The 21,292-nt window shown below is 32.0% G+C and overlaps 5 protein-coding genes across 9 annotated transcripts in view; 2 read left to right on the top strand and 3 right to left on the bottom strand.

Moving 5' to 3' along the window:
* The window catches only part of LOC139809641 (neuronal calcium sensor 2), a 148,287-nt gene extending 138,886 nt beyond the window's left edge, over positions 1 to 9,401 (bottom strand). Inside the window, exon 1 of the mRNA XM_071772703.1 lies at positions 8,942 to 9,401. The gene's annotated coding sequence lies outside the window, so the exon portion shown is untranslated. The remainder of the gene's footprint in view (positions 1 to 8,941) is intronic.
* Nca (neurocalcin homolog) overlaps positions 1 to 10,087 on the bottom strand; it is a 159,933-nt gene extending 149,846 nt beyond the window's left edge. Inside the window, exon 1 of one of the 2 annotated variants that reach the window (XM_071772693.1) lies at positions 9,948 to 10,087. The gene's annotated coding sequence lies outside the window, so the exon portion shown is untranslated. Of the gene's footprint in view, positions 1 to 9,410; positions 9,863 to 9,947 lie in introns of those variants that run through there. The other variant, XM_071772696.1, reaches the window with a different exon arrangement.
* A 1,266-nt stretch (positions 10,088 to 11,353) lies between these two features.
* Myd88 (myeloid differentiation primary response protein MyD88) lies at positions 11,354 to 14,016 on the bottom strand. Of its 2 annotated transcripts, none has more exons than XM_071772689.1 (7): positions 13,531 to 14,016; positions 13,242 to 13,438; positions 13,036 to 13,107; positions 12,782 to 12,909; positions 12,515 to 12,680; positions 12,272 to 12,431; positions 11,354 to 12,189 (listed from the first exon to the last, which is right to left on the bottom strand). In XM_071772689.1, exons 1-7 carry the CDS (start codon positions 13,644 to 13,646, stop codon positions 11,769 to 11,771), a joined length of 1,260 nt encoding a protein of 419 aa, XP_071628790.1. In that variant the 5' UTR covers positions 13,647 to 14,016; the 3' UTR covers positions 11,354 to 11,768. The 2 variants fall into 2 exon arrangements, with proteins under 2 accessions (XP_071628790.1, XP_071628789.1); XM_071772688.1 differs by having other exon boundaries at positions 11,361 to 12,192; positions 13,531 to 14,010.
* Positions 13,986 to 18,201, top strand: LOC139809634 (uncharacterized). Of its 2 annotated transcripts, none has more exons than XM_071772687.1 (10): positions 13,986 to 14,123; positions 15,074 to 15,248; positions 15,381 to 15,451; positions 15,550 to 15,677; positions 15,850 to 15,943; positions 16,474 to 16,526; positions 16,598 to 16,914; positions 16,997 to 17,244; positions 17,332 to 17,451; positions 17,572 to 18,201. In XM_071772687.1, exons 2-10 carry the CDS (start codon positions 15,183 to 15,185, stop codon positions 17,960 to 17,962), a joined length of 1,488 nt encoding a protein of 495 aa, XP_071628788.1. In that variant the 5' UTR covers positions 13,986 to 14,123; positions 15,074 to 15,182; the 3' UTR covers positions 17,963 to 18,201. The 2 variants fall into 2 exon arrangements, with proteins under 2 accessions (XP_071628788.1, XP_071628787.1); XM_071772686.1 differs by having other exon boundaries at positions 14,011 to 14,150.
* Positions 18,202 to 18,332: 131 nt separating this feature from the next.
* LOC139809633 (uncharacterized) lies at positions 18,333 to 21,272 on the top strand. 2 transcript variants are annotated; one of them, XM_071772685.1, is made up of 9 exons: positions 18,333 to 18,698; positions 18,807 to 18,877; positions 18,971 to 19,098; positions 19,293 to 19,389; positions 19,535 to 19,587; positions 19,659 to 19,969; positions 20,059 to 20,309; positions 20,420 to 20,539; positions 20,660 to 21,272. In XM_071772685.1, the coding sequence occupies exons 1-9, from the start codon at positions 18,633 to 18,635 to the stop codon at positions 21,048 to 21,050; spliced, it is 1,488 nt and encodes a 495-aa protein (XP_071628786.1). In that variant the 5' UTR covers positions 18,333 to 18,632; the 3' UTR covers positions 21,051 to 21,272. The 2 variants fall into 2 exon arrangements, with proteins under 2 accessions (XP_071628786.1, XP_071628785.1); XM_071772684.1 differs by having other exon boundaries at positions 18,333 to 18,877.
* Positions 21,273 to 21,292: the final 20 nt, after the last annotated feature.

Below are 21,292 nucleotides of genomic sequence, written 5' to 3'. Positions count from 1 at the left end.
AAGGGATTGTGTAACCGACAACCCTCGGAGCAATATATTCGCCGCCTCGGATCGTTACCATCTTTGCATATTACCATCGCCTCTGTAATCCCCGGCATTGGCGGCCAAGCGAGAGCTGCAACGGTATTCCCACGAACGACTCGGGCGCGATCATAAAAAGTACAGTAATATCTAAATACCTCGGGGATATAAAAGTCGATAGCTCTCTCGTGACTATAATTGAAGATTTTCTATGCTTGTGAACGCGACTTGGATTCAACGAGTAATGATTTTCTTTATATTTTTATTATTTTCTAAAATTACGCGATCTCCAAAAGACCATATTAATATAAAAAATTAATACTTTATTAACCCTTATATATAAGCTGCATATGTGGGTCTACGGCGTCCGGGCCGAAGTGATATCTGCTCGAAACTGCAATGTAAAACTTGCAAGCCTGTCAGAAGATATTAAATAAACGACGTTTATCAAAATGACTATAAAATCGTCAACTACAATGTCGACAGATGTTTCACGAATTTTTAAAAATTTTTTAAAATATTTTAAAGTAAGGAAAAATAGCGTTAAACGTGACGGACCCACGTATGCACATAGAAGGTACCGAAAAAACATATGTATTTGAGGGTTAACACGCTGGATTCATTTAACTCTTTATTCTTGATCGGATTAGTTATAACTGCAAAGGTTGCAAAGGTTGCAAGAGTTTCTGCGAAAGAAATCAGTTCTTGATGGAAGAACAGCAATTTCATAGAAGACATTCCAATTATTCAAAAGTTTTAATTTTATACCCTTTTTTCTTCTCTATATTAAATATACAAATAATGCTACCTCTTTATTTATTGTTTCAACCCACTAATAATTATCCCAAACATCATTAAAATATCGAAAGATTATCCAAATAACTCAAGCTCGGTTACTTAATTTACAATTATAGAACCGTTTCCGTTCTACGTAATTTAACAATACTAGAAGAGGACAAAAGTTCAACAAATTGATTACCGAATAGTTTGAAAATCAATTCAAAGTTTCGACAGTCATCGAAATACCGATATCGAATTGCAATTAGTATTCATTTATTTTACAAGGAAACTCTATTTGACATCTGATATATAACGTCTGTAAATAAACTTCGTTGGCATAAATATATATACAAAAATAATCTGCAATGTATTGATCCATAGCAATAAAGAAGCCAACAATTGACGCAAGATACATTTCAATAAATTTTTCGGTACTTTACAATATTGAAAATTAAATTCAACAAAAATATACAATTATTGGTATAGATATACTATTTCAATTTTTTGATATCTGAAATAAACTAGATGTCTAAACTTAGAAACGCGTGCGTGTGAAGAATTGTCTGCAGGTTATTCTTGAAGGGATTAACGGTATTAAAAATCGCCTAATAAGCGCATGGCAGCATAAATGAGAAGAAAGTGCCTCGGCCGTGATGATATTAATACACCCATAAAAAGAAGAAAATAAAGTTTTGAAGAAAAGAATAAAATTCCCGTGTTACATGAAAATTTATATCATTCGATTACTAAAACTACGATGGCGAATTTTTCGGTGCCAAAACCGGTGTGCGAAGAACGTAGGCCGCTCGACGAAATCATATATTTCATTTTCTGCATTTGGCAGTGAGACACGTGGATAAACTCGCTCCTTTTGGCAATTCCTTGGCCATAAAGGTCACGTCAAAAAGAAGGATTATCGCCAAACGCGTAATATATAGTCACGTATATAAATTTTAATTATACAAATATTTCATTACCAACGTAACAGATTACAATCAAACTTCGTTAAACTATGCCAGAGTACATCAAGTTACGCCTGATGTGCATGAATACAATAGAATACATTAGAGGATGATACAATGCGGCAATAATTCGCCGGGCAATGAATACCAGACACGTCAGAACCACATCTCGTTGGAACAGAGTTTACTGAAGTATGCCAGCACAGTTTTATAGGTAACAAAAACCGTTTCAGGTAAAATATTTCTTTAACACTTTTACAACATTTTTCCTATCGTATTAGCATTTTTTCTTTATGGAAGATGTAAGTGAACATATAATATTTAATAAGTGTAAAAATATCAGAGAAAACAAATAAATAATGAATTCTCAAATATACAATGTGCCACTTCTGTGGCTTAGGAAAACTGATAAAACAAGTAAAATAAAACAAAATCTTCCTAATAAAGTCGTAAATTTATCTGCCGGGAAGACATAATTCGGCATGACTATTAGTCAATTTGGAGTGTAGAAATGAAACATTTGTATTTTTTACGATAATATCCAGTAGTAAATTGGAAGATACGAAAGAGAGACAAACGTAATCTATTGCGGTGCATTACGTTCTCATGCACATCGCGAACGCGCGTATATACGTGGAAATATATGGAGAATTATAGTTCAGACACTCGAAGATACTTCGAGGGAAAAATATATCTTAATAAATTGTGCCCCACGAAATATGAGCAACATTCCCAGTGTTATTCCCTATTCACATTCCCAACTGCACCACACGCGATATAACGTTAACACGATAACAATGCCACGACCATGAAAGTGTAGGAAAGAACTGTTTGCTCGAGATTAGGTGCGAACATCCATTATGGTGTAAATTTCATACCTGACCTAATTAAAAACTGTTGTCACACGATCGTTTCAGCACGAGATTATGGAGAAAGAAAAATTGCTTTCAAGAGAAATGAAACTTTATAACAAATTTAACTAACAATTAATAAGACTAAGATTTGTAGATAACACTTTAATTTCTCCTCAGACGCATATTTTTAATATGTTAAATGATATTTCTCGTTATCTCATTATTTATGTCTCTCATAGAAATTATTCCAAAAACATAATCAATTCATTAAGGCTCAGTTTCACCAACGTCGATTAACTGTAACCTTCAATTAAACTCACTCTTCGTCTCTTTCTAAGGGGGACAGTTAGAAAGAGACGAAGAGTGAGTTTAATCGAAGGTTACAGTTAATCGACGTTGGTGAAATTGGACCTAAATCCAATAATATCCTAATAATACTCAGTTTATGCAACAAGGATAAATTAAACATTAGATATTCAGCTTCTGTATAATAAAAAACTATTATCTATTTACATATCTACTCGCGGACTGATCATTTCCATTCCGTCATACCGATGTGTCAATCGTGAAAAATTAAGTTCCAATTATTTGCAGTGAACATAAGACTGCATAATTAAGTCTAATCGGATATTATATCATTCTTAAAGCGCAGCATGACAAATTGCGTAAAAAATGAAGATAAATGAAGAACAACAGCTGTCGAATGCAAAGACTGACACATATTGTTAACTTTGATGCACATTTAAGCCGATAAATAAGATGAAAATACACCTAATTTGAAGTGCAAATATTAAGAAGTAAGAAATTTACTTTTCATGAATCAACAGCATGTTGAAATTCGCGTGTCTCTATTACATTTACACTACGAAATTGTTCTCGAAGTGGTATCGGTAAACTTTCGTACAATTTGCTATCGCGTGCAATAACGTTTATGTGTGTGTGTATATACGCTAACTTGTCATTTCATAAGTTTGAAGACAAACTGATGTTCGAAAACTTTACTTTTCTCTTATTCACTTCTTTTAGCCGAGCAGCATATAACTTTTGTTTCATATAATATATATAATAATCAACTAATGTAAAACTTACACATATAACTAGTCCTATAACGCGAGAATTGTTCCGTCGAAACACTATATACATTTATGTGTAGAAAGAAATGTAAAAACATAAAGTTATATATATATAAAGTAAGCTACGGAGATATTCTTTCCCTTGCGATACACTGTCAGAGTAATACAAGATGAATCGAAAAAAATACATCGTCGCTGATATCGTATTCTGGTAATAATTCAATACAATTTGAATATAGTACACCGAGACTGGCGTGTGTATGGTGTATGCCTATACCTACGTTAAGCGAAAAATAGCTCTCCTGTGTCGAATATAATCCATTTTTAACTGATCGACAGCAAAAGCGCGAAATACAGAATACAATTATAGGAATGCAATAAAAAAGTTGTTAGAAATTCGAGCTCGCTCCTTGAGTATTCATTGAGTTTCGCGTTCAGTAGTCACTCGTAATACGACAATTCACGAAATTATACATTTCAAACTTGATTACATTTTCTTTTTTCACTAGCTCTCGTGGAAATTAAATTTCGCCCACGTTGTTTTCTTTCAATACGACAATTTCCTGGACGAATAATCGAGTCGTTTCTACGCTATTTTTCGATAAAACGCACGACACTTCGATATAAACTTAACGTTTTATGCCGGAAATAAAGTATACTTGAATAACGTTATTCCTATCGTTAACAAATCGAGTTTAAAAAATACTTGATTCTTATTCGGTAATTTGCAAATATGCAATTGCGTGTGAAAATGTTTCTCGCAATATTACACGCATGTTGTGGTAACTTTTAAAAATAATGAGATACATCTCATTATTTATATGTTAATTAAAAAGTCGTAACAATGAACTCACTAAAAAATAATTGGTACATGCAGAATGCCTACTCACTACTATATGTTGTAAAATAAATAGTTACAATTAATTCACATACGAATGTCACGTAAAAACTTAACTTCATAAAGTAACTTCTTATATATATTATAGGTACTAAACGTACGTTTGGTGTTCTAATTTTACTTCTGCATCTTTGCACGATGTGCAACCATTGCAATTATACAGTCTTGCCAACGAGCAAACAGAGATAAAGTGAAAAAAGTGAGCTCATTGTTGCGCAGTTTCGTGTTGTTAAATTTTCTACAAGTTCGATTAATCAAGAATTGATACATTTATTGTCGCGTAACCGCAAATAAATAATTCATTCATGATAACGCCTAAGTAGGCGTCTTGTGAAATTTCTCAGGTCATGAGATACAAGTTATTTACAAAATTCTACGTTTTCGTAGTCTAGTCGTCAGCTCTGTTATTCTGTTTACGCTTGGCAAGATTTATTAGTAAACCGGATTTAGTGAGCAGCTGTGCATATAGTCTCTGTATAATACACACGCGAGAAAATAACGTGCCAGAATTACATTCGATCCATTCTTGTGCTGGTTACTATAGTAAAACAGAGACTTTGTTGTGACATTTAAATAAATGTAGAAATCAGATTTGTTTAAGTTTGTGCTAATACCTTTATTTTATTATACCGAATTTATTACGATTTAAAGCAAAAATAATGTATACTCAAAATATTAAGATCAAGGTATCTAATAAATATCTAATAGACAATTTACTAAAAAATTTTACGACTTTTTTCTACTTTCTCATTGCATGTAAATATGGATGTAATTTTGTATTAAAAAGAACTTATTTTGTCAAAAAGTATATTTGACATGAAAGGTTATTCTTTGGAATATTTCTAAAGAATTACGATAGTGAATATAACAGAAAAATATATTTTTAAATTAGTTTCATAGATCTCGTTGTGTAACAAAAATCTAATAAAGAACTTCATGTTATCTAATTAAGTTATTAATCTCTATATATATATATATATATATATATATATATATATAAACTAAAATGTCTGCTTGTAATATTCTCTGTTAACTCCTAAACCCTTTGACCGATCTGGACCAAATTTTGCACAGTTACTCTCTATAGATCCCTACGGAAAATATAAGCTACCGTGAAAGCTGGACACCCTATCCCCTCTGATTTCATCCCCTTGATACTTTGTGGTAATCCCGGACAACAGTACGCCGGGTAGTTTAAGCTAGTTATCTATAAATCCAATTTTGGTAATTAAAGCACCACGATCAAATCTTCCAATGTTTTCAAAAAGGAATAATTGATTCTCAATTTCTCGAGTAATTTATAGTTAAGAAAACAACAACTTCTAAATATACTCCAAATTGTCACGAGCAAAAAAATTTTGAAAATAGCACCTGCTTATGTCCGATTATATTAATTATATAAATTATTATTTTGTATGTATAAATAATGTGTCATCCAACAGATTCGAAATTTAAACGCAATTTATATGTGTATAATATTTATATATAGTTTGATGTTAAAAACCGCAATTAAGAATTTCTTCGCAATATGTATGTGTTATAATCTCGCATCGATATACGATACAAGCTTTGAAAATGTCGCATAATTGTAACTTTATATCACAAACATACTTGAAATAAAAATTCTAGATATCATGTTCAAGGATTGTGATAAAATGCGGTGGGATGAAGTACGCGTAATCAAGCGCGTGTCATGAAATCATATCTGTTTCCATGTAAATACGTCAAGAGTAACCGGAAGCGATTGTGACTATCGCTGAGGTAACTAGAGTGGTATTTCCGCTACGTAAAATGTTATTAACAATTTCTATAAACAACGCGTAATTAAATACCGAAATATTTTCAAATGTCTTCAAATCTATAATGTGAAGAAAATTTATTCCGTGATTTATTCTTAAAGACATGATTTCTTTACGCAGGATATGTTAAAGAATAGAATTCAGAATTTCGGAAGTAGATAGTACTCATCAAACTGACAATGAGTAAGAACCATCTAATAAAATAGATTGCAAAATTAATCATATATATCAATAATTTAAACAATTTTCAGTTTTAAAACAATCAACTTCCCATTTTTGCATAAAATTATGCGTTTTCTTTTGTATAAATCTTCTCACTAATGAAAATGAGTTGCCATGAAAATATCAAAGTAACACATCATCGAAAAGTAATTACTTTATAAACACATTTTATATGTATTTCATATATAGGAATATTTCGAATGTGAAATATCTTACGTAAAATATTCGCTTTTTAATTATTTTAATACTTTTATATATGCGAGATAATTTAAAAAACTAATATATATCTAACAAGAAACTTTTATTAATATGCGCAACTTTTATCTATAATTAATTTTTCAACTTGAATAAATAACTTTTACTCAATTTGGTGATTACACAATGCCTTAATTACTTGCTCTCTAAATCCTGAACCCTTTCCTTTAATATCCTGTATATACATAAAGAATATGATAATATTCGTACCTAATTCGCGATTGTGAGATCAATGTAATTTAACTAATTAAATTTATAACTTATTAGATTCAATTTCAAGTTACAAAAATTATTATCACAAAAGATATACATCCGAAAAATCAAGTAAAATATATTTCCATATTTGTCATATTTAACGTGACCTTTATGTAAAGGAATATAAATAATACATACAGGAATAATTATCAAAGGGAAACATATATATAACAATTATAAAATATTCGTATGCAATTTCATGACAATAAGTTAATAAATTAATGACCGACAAATTATAACACGCTCGATAACACGTGATCGCAAGATAAAAATCTACAAAATAAATTGAAGCAATTAAGTTTCGCAGTTATATTTTTATATATAAAAAAAGAGTAGACTTTTTATTTCATCATTTACCTTTCACGTTGTAAGAACTCGATAACAGAGTACACAGGAGACTTTCGTATAAATAAGCCTCTCATATTAAACAGTGAGTTGAACTTGATTAATCGAAAAGGATTACCGAAGCGAAACCCCAAGACTGATAGAACAGAGTATAATACAGAATCTTGGATCAGAGGAACGGAATTAAACTCGATGCAATACAATTCGGGAATAATGCTCGGAATGGGGCAGAATCCAATATGAATGTTGAATGAAAATACGATAGCGACTCTTTGGAATAAGCCGTTCATTACTCACGTTCACCGCGGCATCTTAGCATAATTATATACGTCTGCGATATTTCAACGGTGCCGAAATAAACAAGATTAATGAGTAAGCGCGCAATCGCGAAATGAGAATTGATAATGTTCGACGTAATTAAAAACAATATTAAAATTCAAAGTAACAATTCTTTACAAAATAGCATTTCTAGCATTCCTGAAATTCCTAACGTGTTTGCCATTATCGAACGCAACTACAGAACGCAACTCACTGAGACGTTCGAGAAAAGTCAAAATAACATAATCTTTCAAAGGATTTTTTTACAAATTGTAGGCTGACTGAGAATGGGGATTAATCGTGACCAATTAGTCTTCATTTTAAATACATAATTTAAGTACATGACGTATCTTTAGAACAAATATAAGTTTATATCTCACGCAGCTGCTTTATAATTTTTTTAATTTTAATTTCATCTTCCCTTTTCTCATTAATTACTATTATATACGCGTAAAAAAAAATTAAATGTTATGTAATAATTAATATCAATATATATTTATCATGCTGTACTCAAATGTATCTGTAAATAATAAAGAATTCTAGATTTTTGTACAGGTATAGGTATTACAGACTGTTTTAGTCGCAGAGACACAGTCAATTCTGTATCATACTGTTGAATAATTCACATATGATTTTTAATAAGATCGAGTTCTAGTGAACGCAATTTTCTTCTCCCGGCGAAATTTAAATTCTATAATCTAAACGCTCATATTACGCGTTACCAGTTTGGAGTAATTCAAAATCAAAACATTTTCATCATTATTTGTATGACAAACTGTTGTCGATTAACAATTATTTTAAAGAGATTTAAAACATACTTGGAAAAGTTTAGTATATACATATGAGACAATAAGCGTATTCCAACGAAACGTTTTTACAAAGAAATTAACCCTTTAAAACCTAACATAATAACGTTCGCGTTCGATACTTATATAAATATAAAGTTCGCTATCAATATATTATATCTCTGCCATCATTACGTTAATTACTGGAAAATAATACACGGAATGAACGAAGTCATAAATCCTGAGAGACAAGAGGTAAATCTCTGCAATCAAGGGGGCGATATCGAGGCGCGTTTCGCGGCCGTCTGTGTCGCGGGAACACTACTCGGTGCTCCGAAAGTAAGCCGACAAAAAAAGGATGATCGTAGACTCACCGAACGTTGCCAGGTCCGTGGGTCATGATGCTCGCGGGTATCTGCGACGTGGTCCCGGCGTGGACCGCACATCTGATGTCGTCAGCGATGCACACCGTCGTCATCGCGTGGCGGAAGGCAGACGGAAGACGGCACCGTGGAAGACCCACGAGCGGCGCGAACGGATTCTTGACGCCCAAACACGCACCCACGCACTTACGCACGCATGCATGCATACGCGGTGACAGGTCGACCGCGCCGGCACATGACAGCCTGACAGGAGCGAGAGACACGGTAGGAAAAAGCCGGGGTGGGGAAGGGGGAAGGGGGAAGGAAAGCGAGGACAGGCGTGAGCGACATTTCCAAAACAAATTCTTACTTACATTCACGCGCCAACCCAGTCACGCACAACACGCAACACAACGCACACGGATGTAGAGAAAAGGAGGGAGAGAAAGAGATAGACAGAAAGATGCATACACGCACGCACCTACGGAGGAGTACACCCGACTCCAATCGCACACCTGACGCGAAAACGATGCTCTCGCGACGTGAGGGGGGGGAGAGACTCCGAACAGAAAGAGAGAAAGAAAAAGGGAAAGACGAGCGATTGCGGGACGATCGACGCGACTGACAGAGAGGAAGATACGCGCACATTCGTCGCAAACGTACACAATGCGGACCCGGACTCCGGACGCGGCGCGACGCGGCGTCCGCGCGCGTTATTACGAAGGACGGAAACTCGTCGCCGGAGCCGGAGCCGGAGCTTCGTTGCTCCACGAGCCGCGGTCCACGCGACGCGGCGGTGACATCGGTGACGTTGGGAACACGGTTCCTCGCGCGGAACGGCGGAACCGCGCGCTCGCGGGACAACGGACAGCGCGCGAAGGGAGGGGGAGGGACAAAACGCGCGCGCGATCGTCCTCGCGAGGGCGGCCCGTGACTCGCGGGGGGGGCCTTTACGTGACGCGGGCCGGTCGATCGGCCGCGTTCGGCGGCCGGCGCGTTTACGCGTCGCCCTACTAACCTATGCGTCGCACGTCGGCCGATCGTCGCGGTTGCCTGCTCAGCGAGTTCAAAACATTTCCGCGACACTGACTTGTGCGGCTAACACGACGGCTGCCATATTGGTATCCCATTCCACGATCGCCACCGATCAGGCGCGTACGGGAGCGACGCCACGCGGGAGTTCGCGCGACCGCGCCGACATCTCGTGACGTCACTCGCAAGCCGGAAGTCGATATTGATAATGACCAATAGCGGGCTATCGCGCAAATTTTTTGATAATTATGTAATCGACGGATAGTAATGGTACGTACAAAAATCCATCGGACGATAAGCTGAATTCTATTTTTCAAAACGTTATCATCTTTTTATGTTCGATTGATAAAGTAAAATTCAGAGTTACGCGTAAAATTGCATTAATCTACATTTATACATTGTATACTATAATATGTTTAATTTATGTATCATCGAACATTTATATTTTGTCAGAAATATCGAAAATTTATGTTTTATTTCCAATTTTCTGTTACTATTGTTTATAAATTTGCGTACAATTTTTAGCAGACCACGAATAATTAACTTAACAGGTCAGATCAGCGTAAATAATATTTCTATATTAGTATCATGTATCTTTTATATCACTGTACAGTTAATTAATAAAGAAAGTAAATTATAACTGAAATGCATGTAATTTATCCTAGTCTAAAACTATAATATCTATTTTTAGTGAATCATTGGTTTACAGAAAATAAATGATACACACAGTGACTGTATGCAGTGTATGCTGTACAGTGTAGTGTACAGAAAAGATTTCAGATGAATTTTTAATCAGAATAACACATCCAAATTTATCACACGTAGCTGTTTCTAAATGTTCCTTCAAAAACTCTATAAGTACATTCGATATCAAAAAGATTTTTTGAAAGTAAATATTTTATAAATTACTTATAAATTATGATACCTTTTATAGATTCGAATATCTTGAAAGTGTCAATCCTTGCAAAATATTACGAAATTATTATAAAACATAAATAAGATTTCGTGGTTGTAGAGCGAGATAATTGATGTGCTTGATATTAGGGAACTTTCCAGTAAGCGACACAAGTATCGTTCTTTCTTTTTTGGCAATGAGTAACAAAGATCAAGCAATACTTGTGTCGACTTGTGTCGCTTGCTGGAAAGCTCCCATAATATCTCAATAATGTAATTGTTTTCTATTACAATATATTGAATTTATATTTGATACTGAATCGAATTTTCTGATCAAGCTACATTTCATACATTATTATACTTAATTAAAAAACGATTTAAAAAATATATCATATGTTCTTCAAATGCAATAATATTATACTAAATGGAAATGTATATCATAATGTATATCATAACATATTTACATTAATTAATTATATATATAATATATAAAATTAACTAATCTCATATTGCACAATGTACATATATATATAAAACATTATATTACAATTTATATATATAAATTCTTATAATCTTTATATACATATATATATATATATATATATATATATATATATATATATAAGAAGACTAATTTCGCAGATAACTCAATACTATAATATCATATTTAGGTCGATAATCTCGGAAAGATAGCATATAATGCATTTATATCATTTGTCACTAATAAACTATTCTTAACTTCACAACCTTCTAGAGTAACATGTGCGATTGTCGTGTAAAACTCATTTTTGTACGTATCTTCCTAAATTTATTGTATCTCGTAAACGTTTAAACATACTTCCTCCTTCTGTAGACATAAAAATATATAAAACAAAATTTCCTATACAACCCTTTGTGCAAATTAAGATTGTCATCAGACCTTTAAAGCAACTCTTTTCTTTGTGAATTTGCTAAATAAATTTTTCTTTTTGTTCTTGTATGTATGAGTATCTGATAAATCTAAACTGTCTAAATTATCTATCGATGGCAGATTTTGTACAATTGTCTCTGTAGTTAACTGATCATTTTGCTTTGTTTGCTTCGTCTTCCGATTTGAAGTAATTTTTTCCCATCGAAATAACGTCTTCTTCTTTTTACTATTGACATTTAAAGTTTTTATATTATTTTCTTTCGCGATAGTTTCACTTTTACAATTTTCACTCTTCTGTCGTGGATATTTCAATGCTTCATTTGCTTCTTCAGTAATGTGCGCTATATCACTGTATTTATCGAATAAAATTTTCTTTACTTCTGTAGTTTCTTGTGTGTTACTGTTATTTCCTATTTCAGTTAAACTGCTGCGGAATTAATACTTACATTAATTGCATTCTTAAAAAATAATTTATTATACATCAAAGTGAACAAGTGTTACGTTACCTTGTGGCAATAGAATTTGGAACTTGTATAGAATCACGTAATTTGCCCCAAAAATCATATAATCCTTTATGGTTATAATCCAAATTATATATATATCTCAATTGAACTGGCAATTCACAGCTTTTGTATATACATGGTATAATTTTTCGCTGTTGTTTTTCTAAAGAAAAATATGGGTTTTTTTTAGACTACAGCACTTAGAATACCATTGCATTTCAAAAGAGATATAATATGAAAACATACCAATACTTAAGGCTGTAGTATAGTTCAAGAAAAACTTGTTTGCTGAGCTTTTCAGAAAGCTCGGCGATACTATAATGAGCAATCTATTACATCGGTCAGATATTAACTTCATTACTGCTTCATGTTCGAATTGCCCAGCGACTAAATCTCGATCCTTCAAACACAGCTGAAAGCAATAACGCACTTTAATTTACCCGACTTTTGTAAAAAGGAATCGTATATTACATAAATTACATTTATTTGCGAAATTACATTTATTTACGATACCTTCAAGTTGAACTGTGTCTCAAGTTTCTCTACCATTTCCTTCGCAAAATCATTATCCTCTTCTGCGTACAGAAGGAATGCATCATAATATTGTATTCCTAAACCTTGTTGTAATCGATGACTATCACCTATAGGAAACACACAAACAAATGCCACGTTGTCACAAACAATTATGCATCTGATACAAATAAATTTATATTGCACAAAGTACTCCAAATTAAAGTGTTATCGACTATGAATCATTCATGACAAACCTGATGTAATTACACACACGTCACATTCATCTATTGGATCTGCTGACACTAAATACCTCTCAGCATCACTTTCTGTATCAATAAATCATCAGCTGATAATTGTGATTACGGAAGATTTTTACATTTACATTACTTTTATATATTTTTTATCAAACTATGAATGTCAAAAATACAAGTTGTTCTTTTCTTCATAAGCGGATACGTACGGAACAAAGCTTCAGTGTCGTCAATAATATCCCATCTGTCCATCTGTTCCATAATTGCTTGAAAATTTTTCATTGTGATATCCTTTTTGTTTTTGTCCAACATTGTCAACATGTGCATAGTCGGATCAGAATGTGACGTCAGTAATGACACGGCATCCATGCTGAGCTCCAACAGATGCGCCAGGCCTCTCCAGTCCCTTATAATTTGTTTGTAAATTAGTTATGTACCACATACGACAATTTCAAAGATGCATATTTGTATCAATTAAAGTCGCAAGCTAACGCATACCTTGGCAAACCGTTGTCGCTTGGTAAAACTTTCATGGGGTTCAGCATAGTTGCGACGATTTGTCTGGTCGCAACAGTGGCTGCAACAAGCGGCACAGTTGACAAATCGATTGTCATCTTGAATTCCCTTTCTCCTCCCTTTATTTAAACGGATATTGTGATTATCGTGTCGAGACACACTATCTCGACTCGACGAAACCGTTGTTGTCACGGGCCACGGCTGTAACCATCACAGAAACGTTGGTCCGCAATGCAGTGTCTCGCGAAGTGCATTTGTCGTAGCAATTTATTATTGCCACGATCGGCTTTCCGACAATCAGTGACAATCACTCGTGTACAGTATACACGATTAGCACACAGCGAACGATGTTCACGGATCCCTTTCCTCTCTCAAGATTTTCGTTCACTCGAAACACCTCTATCGTGTTTTTTAGAGGTTATATAAACCAGTTCTACTCCTGGATATTCCGCTGCCCCGCTGGGGAATCCCCAGGAAAAGCAGGCGGCGATGATTTTCCAGAGACTCTGCGTGTGATCTCCCCGGAAGTCTGGAACTCCCGGAAGTGACGATTTAAATGTGGATCATGTGACGAGGTTGGAGATTTGCTGCTAAATTTAAACGTATGCTCCGATATTCGTAAACGTATTTTTTTTTTCTTATCCTGCTTTCCAAATCTTATTTTATACGTGTGGCTAATCCCGACGTGTTTAACTTACAGATATTATACTTTGAATTGGGATGTGCCAAAGTTTTTAGATTCATTGTAATCCCCCTAATTCTGATTAATTTAATTAGCGTTTAAATTCAATCGGCGGAATCGCATGAAGCAAAATTTCTATATAATTTCTTGTCTTAATTTTAATAATTACCTTAGATAAACTTAATTTTTCAATAGTCATGACACATCAAACGTTTTATGCGTCATAACTATATTTTACTTTTCTGAAAAGATTCAACATCAATATTGTACATACATATATATGTTATTTACTTATTATTCAATTTAAATAATTATCTTAGCCTAAAGTAAAATCTTAATTAATCTTTTAAACATGTTGAATATTTATAGAAACCACACATGCACATATACATACAAACTATCACACAGTTGTGAGTCACAATATCTTCACACAAATATATCTTAGCATGTTCCAGGTATAAAATATTAAACTGTATTGCTCAATCATTCTTGTAATTTTCAGTAATAATTTTAGGATTTTATAATTTGAAGTTTGTTTCTTAAGTATATATATATTTTTTTTTACTTCATGAATAGTTCTTTAACTTAAAAAAAATGTTGAAGAAAATTCAATGGCAAAAGGAGTATCTATATTATTGTCCGGGATACCTTATGTAGAGCGTTTAAAATTTGAATTAAAGGAACATCTTTATAATACGTAAACACTCGTTACATACTATTTAGATCGTATGATCCTTTTGATCTTCATAGTGTTATTAACAGCACAGTATGAAAGATCATTTGTAGAGCGTCTTATACGATTACCAGTTTGTTGCTCCAAATCAAAGTGTCTTCTTTTCGCAGGTGCAAGCTCATCTTTATCTGTTCTTATTGTCGCTGTGCTAAGATACCGATTGCACACGAGTATTTCTACTTTAATATTGCTGGAAATTAATTAATAATCAGAATCGAAATGCGTGAGCGAATTAAAACTATAAAGCGATGTTATAAAGCTTTACAATATGAGATCAACAAGCAGGTGAGTGTGAATACGACTAATATACATAAATATGTTGAATATGAAGGAATTGTGAAATATAACACTTAAAACAAGGAGCTCAAAATTTATATTCCTGTTAAAACGCTTTGTATTTCTTGCGTGTGTTGTCAGGAAGCACTAAAGAAGATATCTACCTTACACTATGAGCTGAAATTTAAGGATACTAATCATTTTTCAGATAGGTGAGTGACTACTCTTATTGTTAATCTTAAGTTGAGAGTGATGTCAAAAAATATAACTGTCTCTAATTTGTTGTTTTATTTTCTTTTTACATTTATAGATTCTTGCAGACAGCATCTATAATAGAAAAGAATCTAACTGTTTTCAAATCTGCTTGTGATCATGTGGATATAGTTACTATCATTCTTGACTTCTTGCACACTATCGGTGTGAAATTTATGTTTGACGGTGAGAGTTTGATATGTATAATAATATTCTTGTAATATAACTGTGGCAATATTTGTTCGCTTCGTCACTTTTGATATTATTTATATTTAAAAATGATAACAATAATATGCTTAGAATAATATACGTATTAAATTGTTTAATAACAATTCTTATTTTTACTATTTTTTTCTAGATGAATACACTTTCGATGAAATTATTATAATATGTATTATGTATTTTGTATGTGAGGAACCTGAGATTTCCTCATTTTTGAAAGCGGCTCTTATGTAATTATCCAACAAAAATATACATATATCTGTATCTCAGAGGTAAAGAATCATATCTCCAGTTTTGGCCATAATGGAGTTAATGCATTTTTCAATATAACAGGAATTGCAAAGCGTCTTATGTCTATAGTTACTTGTTACTAGTTTCTAAGATACAGTGTCAGAAAAAGTCGTATTGAAAATTTTTATAGTGCCTAATTTTTAAACCACATACAGCGTGTTATTGGCAGTTGTGCTACTAAACATGTCAGTTAAGTTACTTTATCAAAAACTTAATAAATCAAGTTACTACTTTTATTTTATATCTAACAAAATATATTACTTCCCTATTTAAAACTTTAAACTTTGTTTTCTCTGGATGTATAAAAATGGACATACGATCCTTTACGCATAATATACAGATATACATTATTAAATTAAGTTCCGTTATTACATTATTTACTAAATATATTAATTAGTATTTTTTATTATGTTAAAATTGATCGATATTATCCATTTTGTAAACATTTTTATATTTTTATATTTTTTAGCAATAATTCAAGGTTGGAACAAGCAGATAACGAATATGAAGTATTAATTTCAAGTAAGCACATTCAAAACATAATCTAAAAGCATTTCTTTAATTTTATTACAAAATTTTTAAAATTTATACAGATTGCTTTTATGAGATGATTGTGTTAGAAGATTCAGACTTGTATGCAGTTATTAGCTATTTGAGGATTACACCTTCTTTCCTGTTAAAGATAAAAAAAATTTACGTCCAGGAATCAATAAAACAGAAATTTTTATGGCTCCTAAAAAAGTATTTTCAAGGTTTTTATACATACACGGATTTGCCTATTTCTACATTTCATACAAAAAAAGAATTATATTCGTTTCCCTCATATCTTCAAAGTCTGTACTCAATCAATATGGTGTCTATATGGTCAGAAGATATCACAGCTGCAAAAGTATTAGCAACGACTTTACGCGTACGTGATACAATTTAAATGCTGTAATACAATTGTCAAATTGCTTAAAGCTTTATTAAAACAATTTCTGTTTTGGGAACAGAGAGATATCACGTTTATAAATGCACACTTCGAGTTTTGCCCCAATATCACGTTTTCTTGGAAATGTCTGACTTCTACTTTCGATTTTTGTCAATATTTTGACATGTTGGAGGATAAAGATGAAAATAAAATAGACCCAAACAAATATACAGGTTCATGTTATGATCTTTTTTATGATGGTTTATGGCAAAAGCCTGTGAAGGATACGTATTGGATACATAATGGCAATACTTATGCAAACGCAACAAAGTACGAATACTTGCATTTTTCCTGCTTGTCTTTTTTTTAATTAATAAAAACCATGTATTAAATTAGTGTTTAAATAATTCATTATAGGGAAGATGTGATGTTATGCGTAGAATCAAGCGCGGAAGCATCCAAAAGTTGGAGTATTTTGCCTTTTGTTTCTAGAAAAAAAGTATTAGAGAATCTTGCGTCTACATTAGAGTGCAATGGGTATTAATTTACTATATAATATTTTCATATATTTTATAGTCTTTTATTTTAAACATTTGTGTGTATGTGAACACTTAATAGCACTTTTAACAAATTTTCCTTTTTTGTTTTCTTTTTCAGCAAATTTCTATTAGCAGATACAGTATTGAAATGGTTGAAATCATCAAACATTAACAATACATTAAGATGTCAAGATGAAAGATTAGAACTAACCAACTTCCGTGGATCGAAAAATGTTGTTACTATTTTTCATCCAGATGAAGTTGTATCGTTCGGTTATCTGACATTATCTTTAATGATTGGCAATTGTGTCATTGTGCTATTTGATAAACGTTCGTGTTCTTTAGCACCATTTTTCAACATGTTTTCAACAGCTGAGATACCTCCAGGCGTTATAAATTTGTTGTCGAGAAGAGATTTGTCTGACTTTATTTGTGGTGTAAATTATGAACCAGACGAAGCGTTCAAGCATTGTACTTCTATAAATCATATTATACTTCCTCTTAAATAATTTTATTAATACATATTACATATGTAATAACATTACATGTTTCATATATTTGTTTCTATACATGTATATAAGTAAATAAACACATTCATGCATTTATTTAGATATTATCACTTTAAAATAACAGTTTCCTTGTCATTTATCAACTAATATTTTGAAATAAAATTAATCATATAATAATATCTCATCACATATCTTTTAACGCAATATTATTAATTATCTCAGGCATGAAATATTAAACTGTATTGCTCAATCATTCCTGTCATTTTCAGTGATAATTTTAAGATCTTTTAATTTAAAGTTTGTTTCTTAAGTATATATTTTATATATATATATATATATATATATATATATATATATATATATGTAGAGCGTTTAAACATTTTCGAGCGTTAAAATTTGAGCTAACGAACGTCGTTATAATATGTAAACACTCGTTACGTACTGTTTAGATCGTGTGATCCTTTTGATCTTCATAATGTTATTAGCATCATAGTACGAAATATTATCTATAGAGCGTATTACCAGTATATTGCTCCAAATGTCAAAGTGTCTTTTCGTAAGTACAAGCTCATCATCATCTGTTCTTATTGTCTCTGTGCGAAGATAGCGATTGCATACGGGTATTACTTTTTTAATACTGCTAAAAAATTAATTAATAATCAGATTCGGAATGTGTGAACGAAGTAAAACAATAAAGCGATGTTATAAAGCTTTACAATATGAGATCAACAAGCAGGTGAATATATGAATACGACTAATATACATAAGTATGTTGAGGAATTGTGAAATAAAATTTATACCTATTCCTGTTAAAATGCTTTGTATTTTTTGCGTGTGTTGTCAGGAAGCACTAAAAAAGATATCTACTTTACACTGCGAATTGAAATTTAAAGACACTAATAACTTTTCAGATAGGTGAGTGATTACTTATTAATCTTAAGTTGAGAGTGATGTCAAAAAATATAACTGTCTCTAATTTGTTGTTTTATTTTCTGGTTACATTTATAGATTCTCACAGACAACGTCTATAATAGAAAAGAATTTAACTGTTTTCAAATCTGCTTGTGATCATGTAGATATAGTTACTACTATTCTCGATTTTTTGCACATTGTCGGCGTGAGATTGATGTTTAAAGGTGAGTTCGATACGTGTAAATAATATTCTTGTAATATAACTGTATAGCAATATATGGGCCGTGATATGAACAATACCTTTTGTTTACTTATTTATTTTCTACATCATTTATATAAAAAATAATAACAATAATGTACGTAGAATAATATACATATTAGATTATTTAACAGAAATTCCTCTTTTATCTTTTTCTAGATGAATCGTGTACTTATAAGGATATGGTTCTAATATATATGATGTATATTGTATGTGACGAACGTGAGATTTCATCATTTTTGCAAGCGGCTCTTCTGTAATCATCCATTAAAATACATATATACATTATTATTAAATTAAGTTATATTATTAAATTATTTATTAAATATATTAATGAATATTTTTAATTGTATTAAAATTGATATTATTACTAATTTTGTAAACATTTTCATATCATTTAGCAATAATTCAAGGTTGGAATATGTAGATATCGCATATAGAAATGCACTTTCACGTAAGCACATTCAAAACATAATATAAAAACATGTGTTTAATTTTATAACAAATTTTCTAAAATTTATACAGATTGCGTTCATGAGATGGTTGTGTTAGAAGATTCAGATTTGTATGCAGTTATTAGCTATTTGAGGATTACACCTTCTTTCCTGTTAAAGATAAATAGGATTTACATCCAGGAATCAATAATACAGAAATTTATATACGTCATGGAAAAGTATTTTAAACATTCAAACTTGGTTTTGTCTATTTCCGTATTTCATGCAAAGGAAGATTTACATTTATTTCCCACATATTTTGCGAGTCTGACGAAAATGTATATGATGTCTATATGGTCAGAAGACATTGCAGCTGCAAAAGAATTAGCAACGATATTACGCGTACGTATTACGTAATATAATTTAAATGCTGTAATGCAATTGCCAAATTGTCTAAAGCTTTCCTAAAACAATTTCTGTTTTGACAACAGAGAGATATTACGTTTATAAATGCACACTTCGAGTTTTGCTCCGATATCACGTTTACTTCCAACAAATGGGTGGAGTCTACTTTCGATTTTTGTCGTTTTTATGGCGTGTGGAAGGATAAAGATGAAGATGAAATAAACGCAAACGAATATACAGGTTCACGTTATGATCTTTTTTATTATGGTGCATGGCAAAAACCTGTGAAGAATACATATTGGATACATGATGACAATATCTATGCAAACGCAACAAGGTACGAATACTTGCATCTTTCCTGCCTTTCTTTTTAGTTGTGCAATAAATTTTAAGAAACTTAATAAAAATCAAATACTAATAAATTAGTGTTTAAATACTTCATTATAGGAGCGATATTCTGAGATGCGTAGGCTCAGCGTCGGACGCAGCCGTCAGTTGGAGTTCTTTGCCTATTGTTTCTAGGAAAAAAATATTAGAGAATCTTGCATCTACATTAGAGTGCAATGGGTATTAATTTACTATATAACATTTTCATATATTTTATAGTCTTTTATTTTAAACATTTGTGTGTATGTGAACACTTAATAGCACTTTTAACAAATTTTCCTTTTTTGTTTCCTTTTTCAGCAAATTTCTATTAGCAGATACAGTATTGAAATGGTTAAAATCATCAAACATTAACAATACATTAAAATGTCAAGATGAAAGATTAGAACTAACCAACTTCCGTGGATCGAAGAATGTTGTTAGTATTTTTCATCCAGATGAAGTTGTATCGTTCGGTTATCTGACATTATCTTTAATGATTGGCAATTGTGTAATTGTGCTATTTAATGGACATTCGTGTTCTTTAGCACCATATTTCAGCATGTTTTCAACAGCTGGGATACCTTCAGGCGTCATAAATTTGTTGTCAAAAAAAGAAATGTTTGGCGTTTGTTTTGATAAAGCTTATGAACCGGAAGAAGCATTCAAGCATTGTACTTCTATAAATCATATTATACTACCTCTTAAATAATTGTAATACATATTACATGTAATAACATATATTAAATACATGGTTCTTTAATATTTGTTTATACATATATATATAAGTAAATAAACACATTCATGCATTTATTTAGATGTTATAACTTTAAAATACCAGTTTTCTCCTGTCATTTATTATCTAATGTTTTAAAATGAGATTCGTCATATAGTAATATCTTATCACATATCCTTACTCTCATATTAAAGAGTTTATTTTTCTTGTGTCCATAT

Source organism: Temnothorax longispinosus, chromosome 3 (assembly GCF_030848805.1).
Source record: "Temnothorax longispinosus isolate EJ_2023e chromosome 3, Tlon_JGU_v1, whole genome shotgun sequence".
Lineage (NCBI taxonomy): Eukaryota > Metazoa > Arthropoda > Insecta > Hymenoptera > Formicidae > Temnothorax > Temnothorax longispinosus.
The sequence above is the reverse complement of the archived record's forward strand: the minus strand, read 5'-3'. Positions and strand labels throughout refer to the sequence as shown.

Bases quoted from the DNA above. Each gene is read 5' to 3' on its own strand.
- Myd88 (XM_071772688.1), bottom strand. From the start codon at position 13,646: ATGACAATCGATTTGTCAACTGTGCCGCTTGTTGCAGCCACTGTTGCG. The intron at 13,108-13,241 runs GTACGTATCCGC...TTATTGATACAG, and splicing joins CGACACTGAAGCTTTGTTCC to AAAGTGATGCTGAGAGGTAT. The intron at 12,193-12,271 runs GTAACGTAACAC...TTAATTCCGCAG, and splicing joins CCAAATTCTATTGCCACAAG to CAGTTTAACTGAAATAGGAA.
- LOC139809634 (XM_071772687.1), top strand. From the start codon at position 15,183: ATGCGTGAGCGAATTAAAACTATAAAGCGATGTTATAAAGCTTTACAA. The intron at 15,678-15,849 runs GTGAGAGTTTGA...ATTTTTTTCTAG, and splicing joins TGTGAAATTTATGTTTGACG to ATGAATACACTTTCGATGAA. The intron at 17,245-17,331 runs GTACGAATACTT...AATTCATTATAG, and splicing joins ACTTATGCAAACGCAACAAA to GGAAGATGTGATGTTATGCG.
- LOC139809633 (XM_071772684.1), top strand. From the start codon at position 18,732: ATGTTGAGGAATTGTGAAATAAAATTTATACCTATTCCTGTTAAAATG. The intron at 19,970-20,058 runs GTACGTATTACG...TTTTGACAACAG, and splicing joins AATTAGCAACGATATTACGC to AGAGATATTACGTTTATAAA. The intron at 20,310-20,419 runs GTACGAATACTT...ACTTCATTATAG, and splicing joins ATCTATGCAAACGCAACAAG to GAGCGATATTCTGAGATGCG.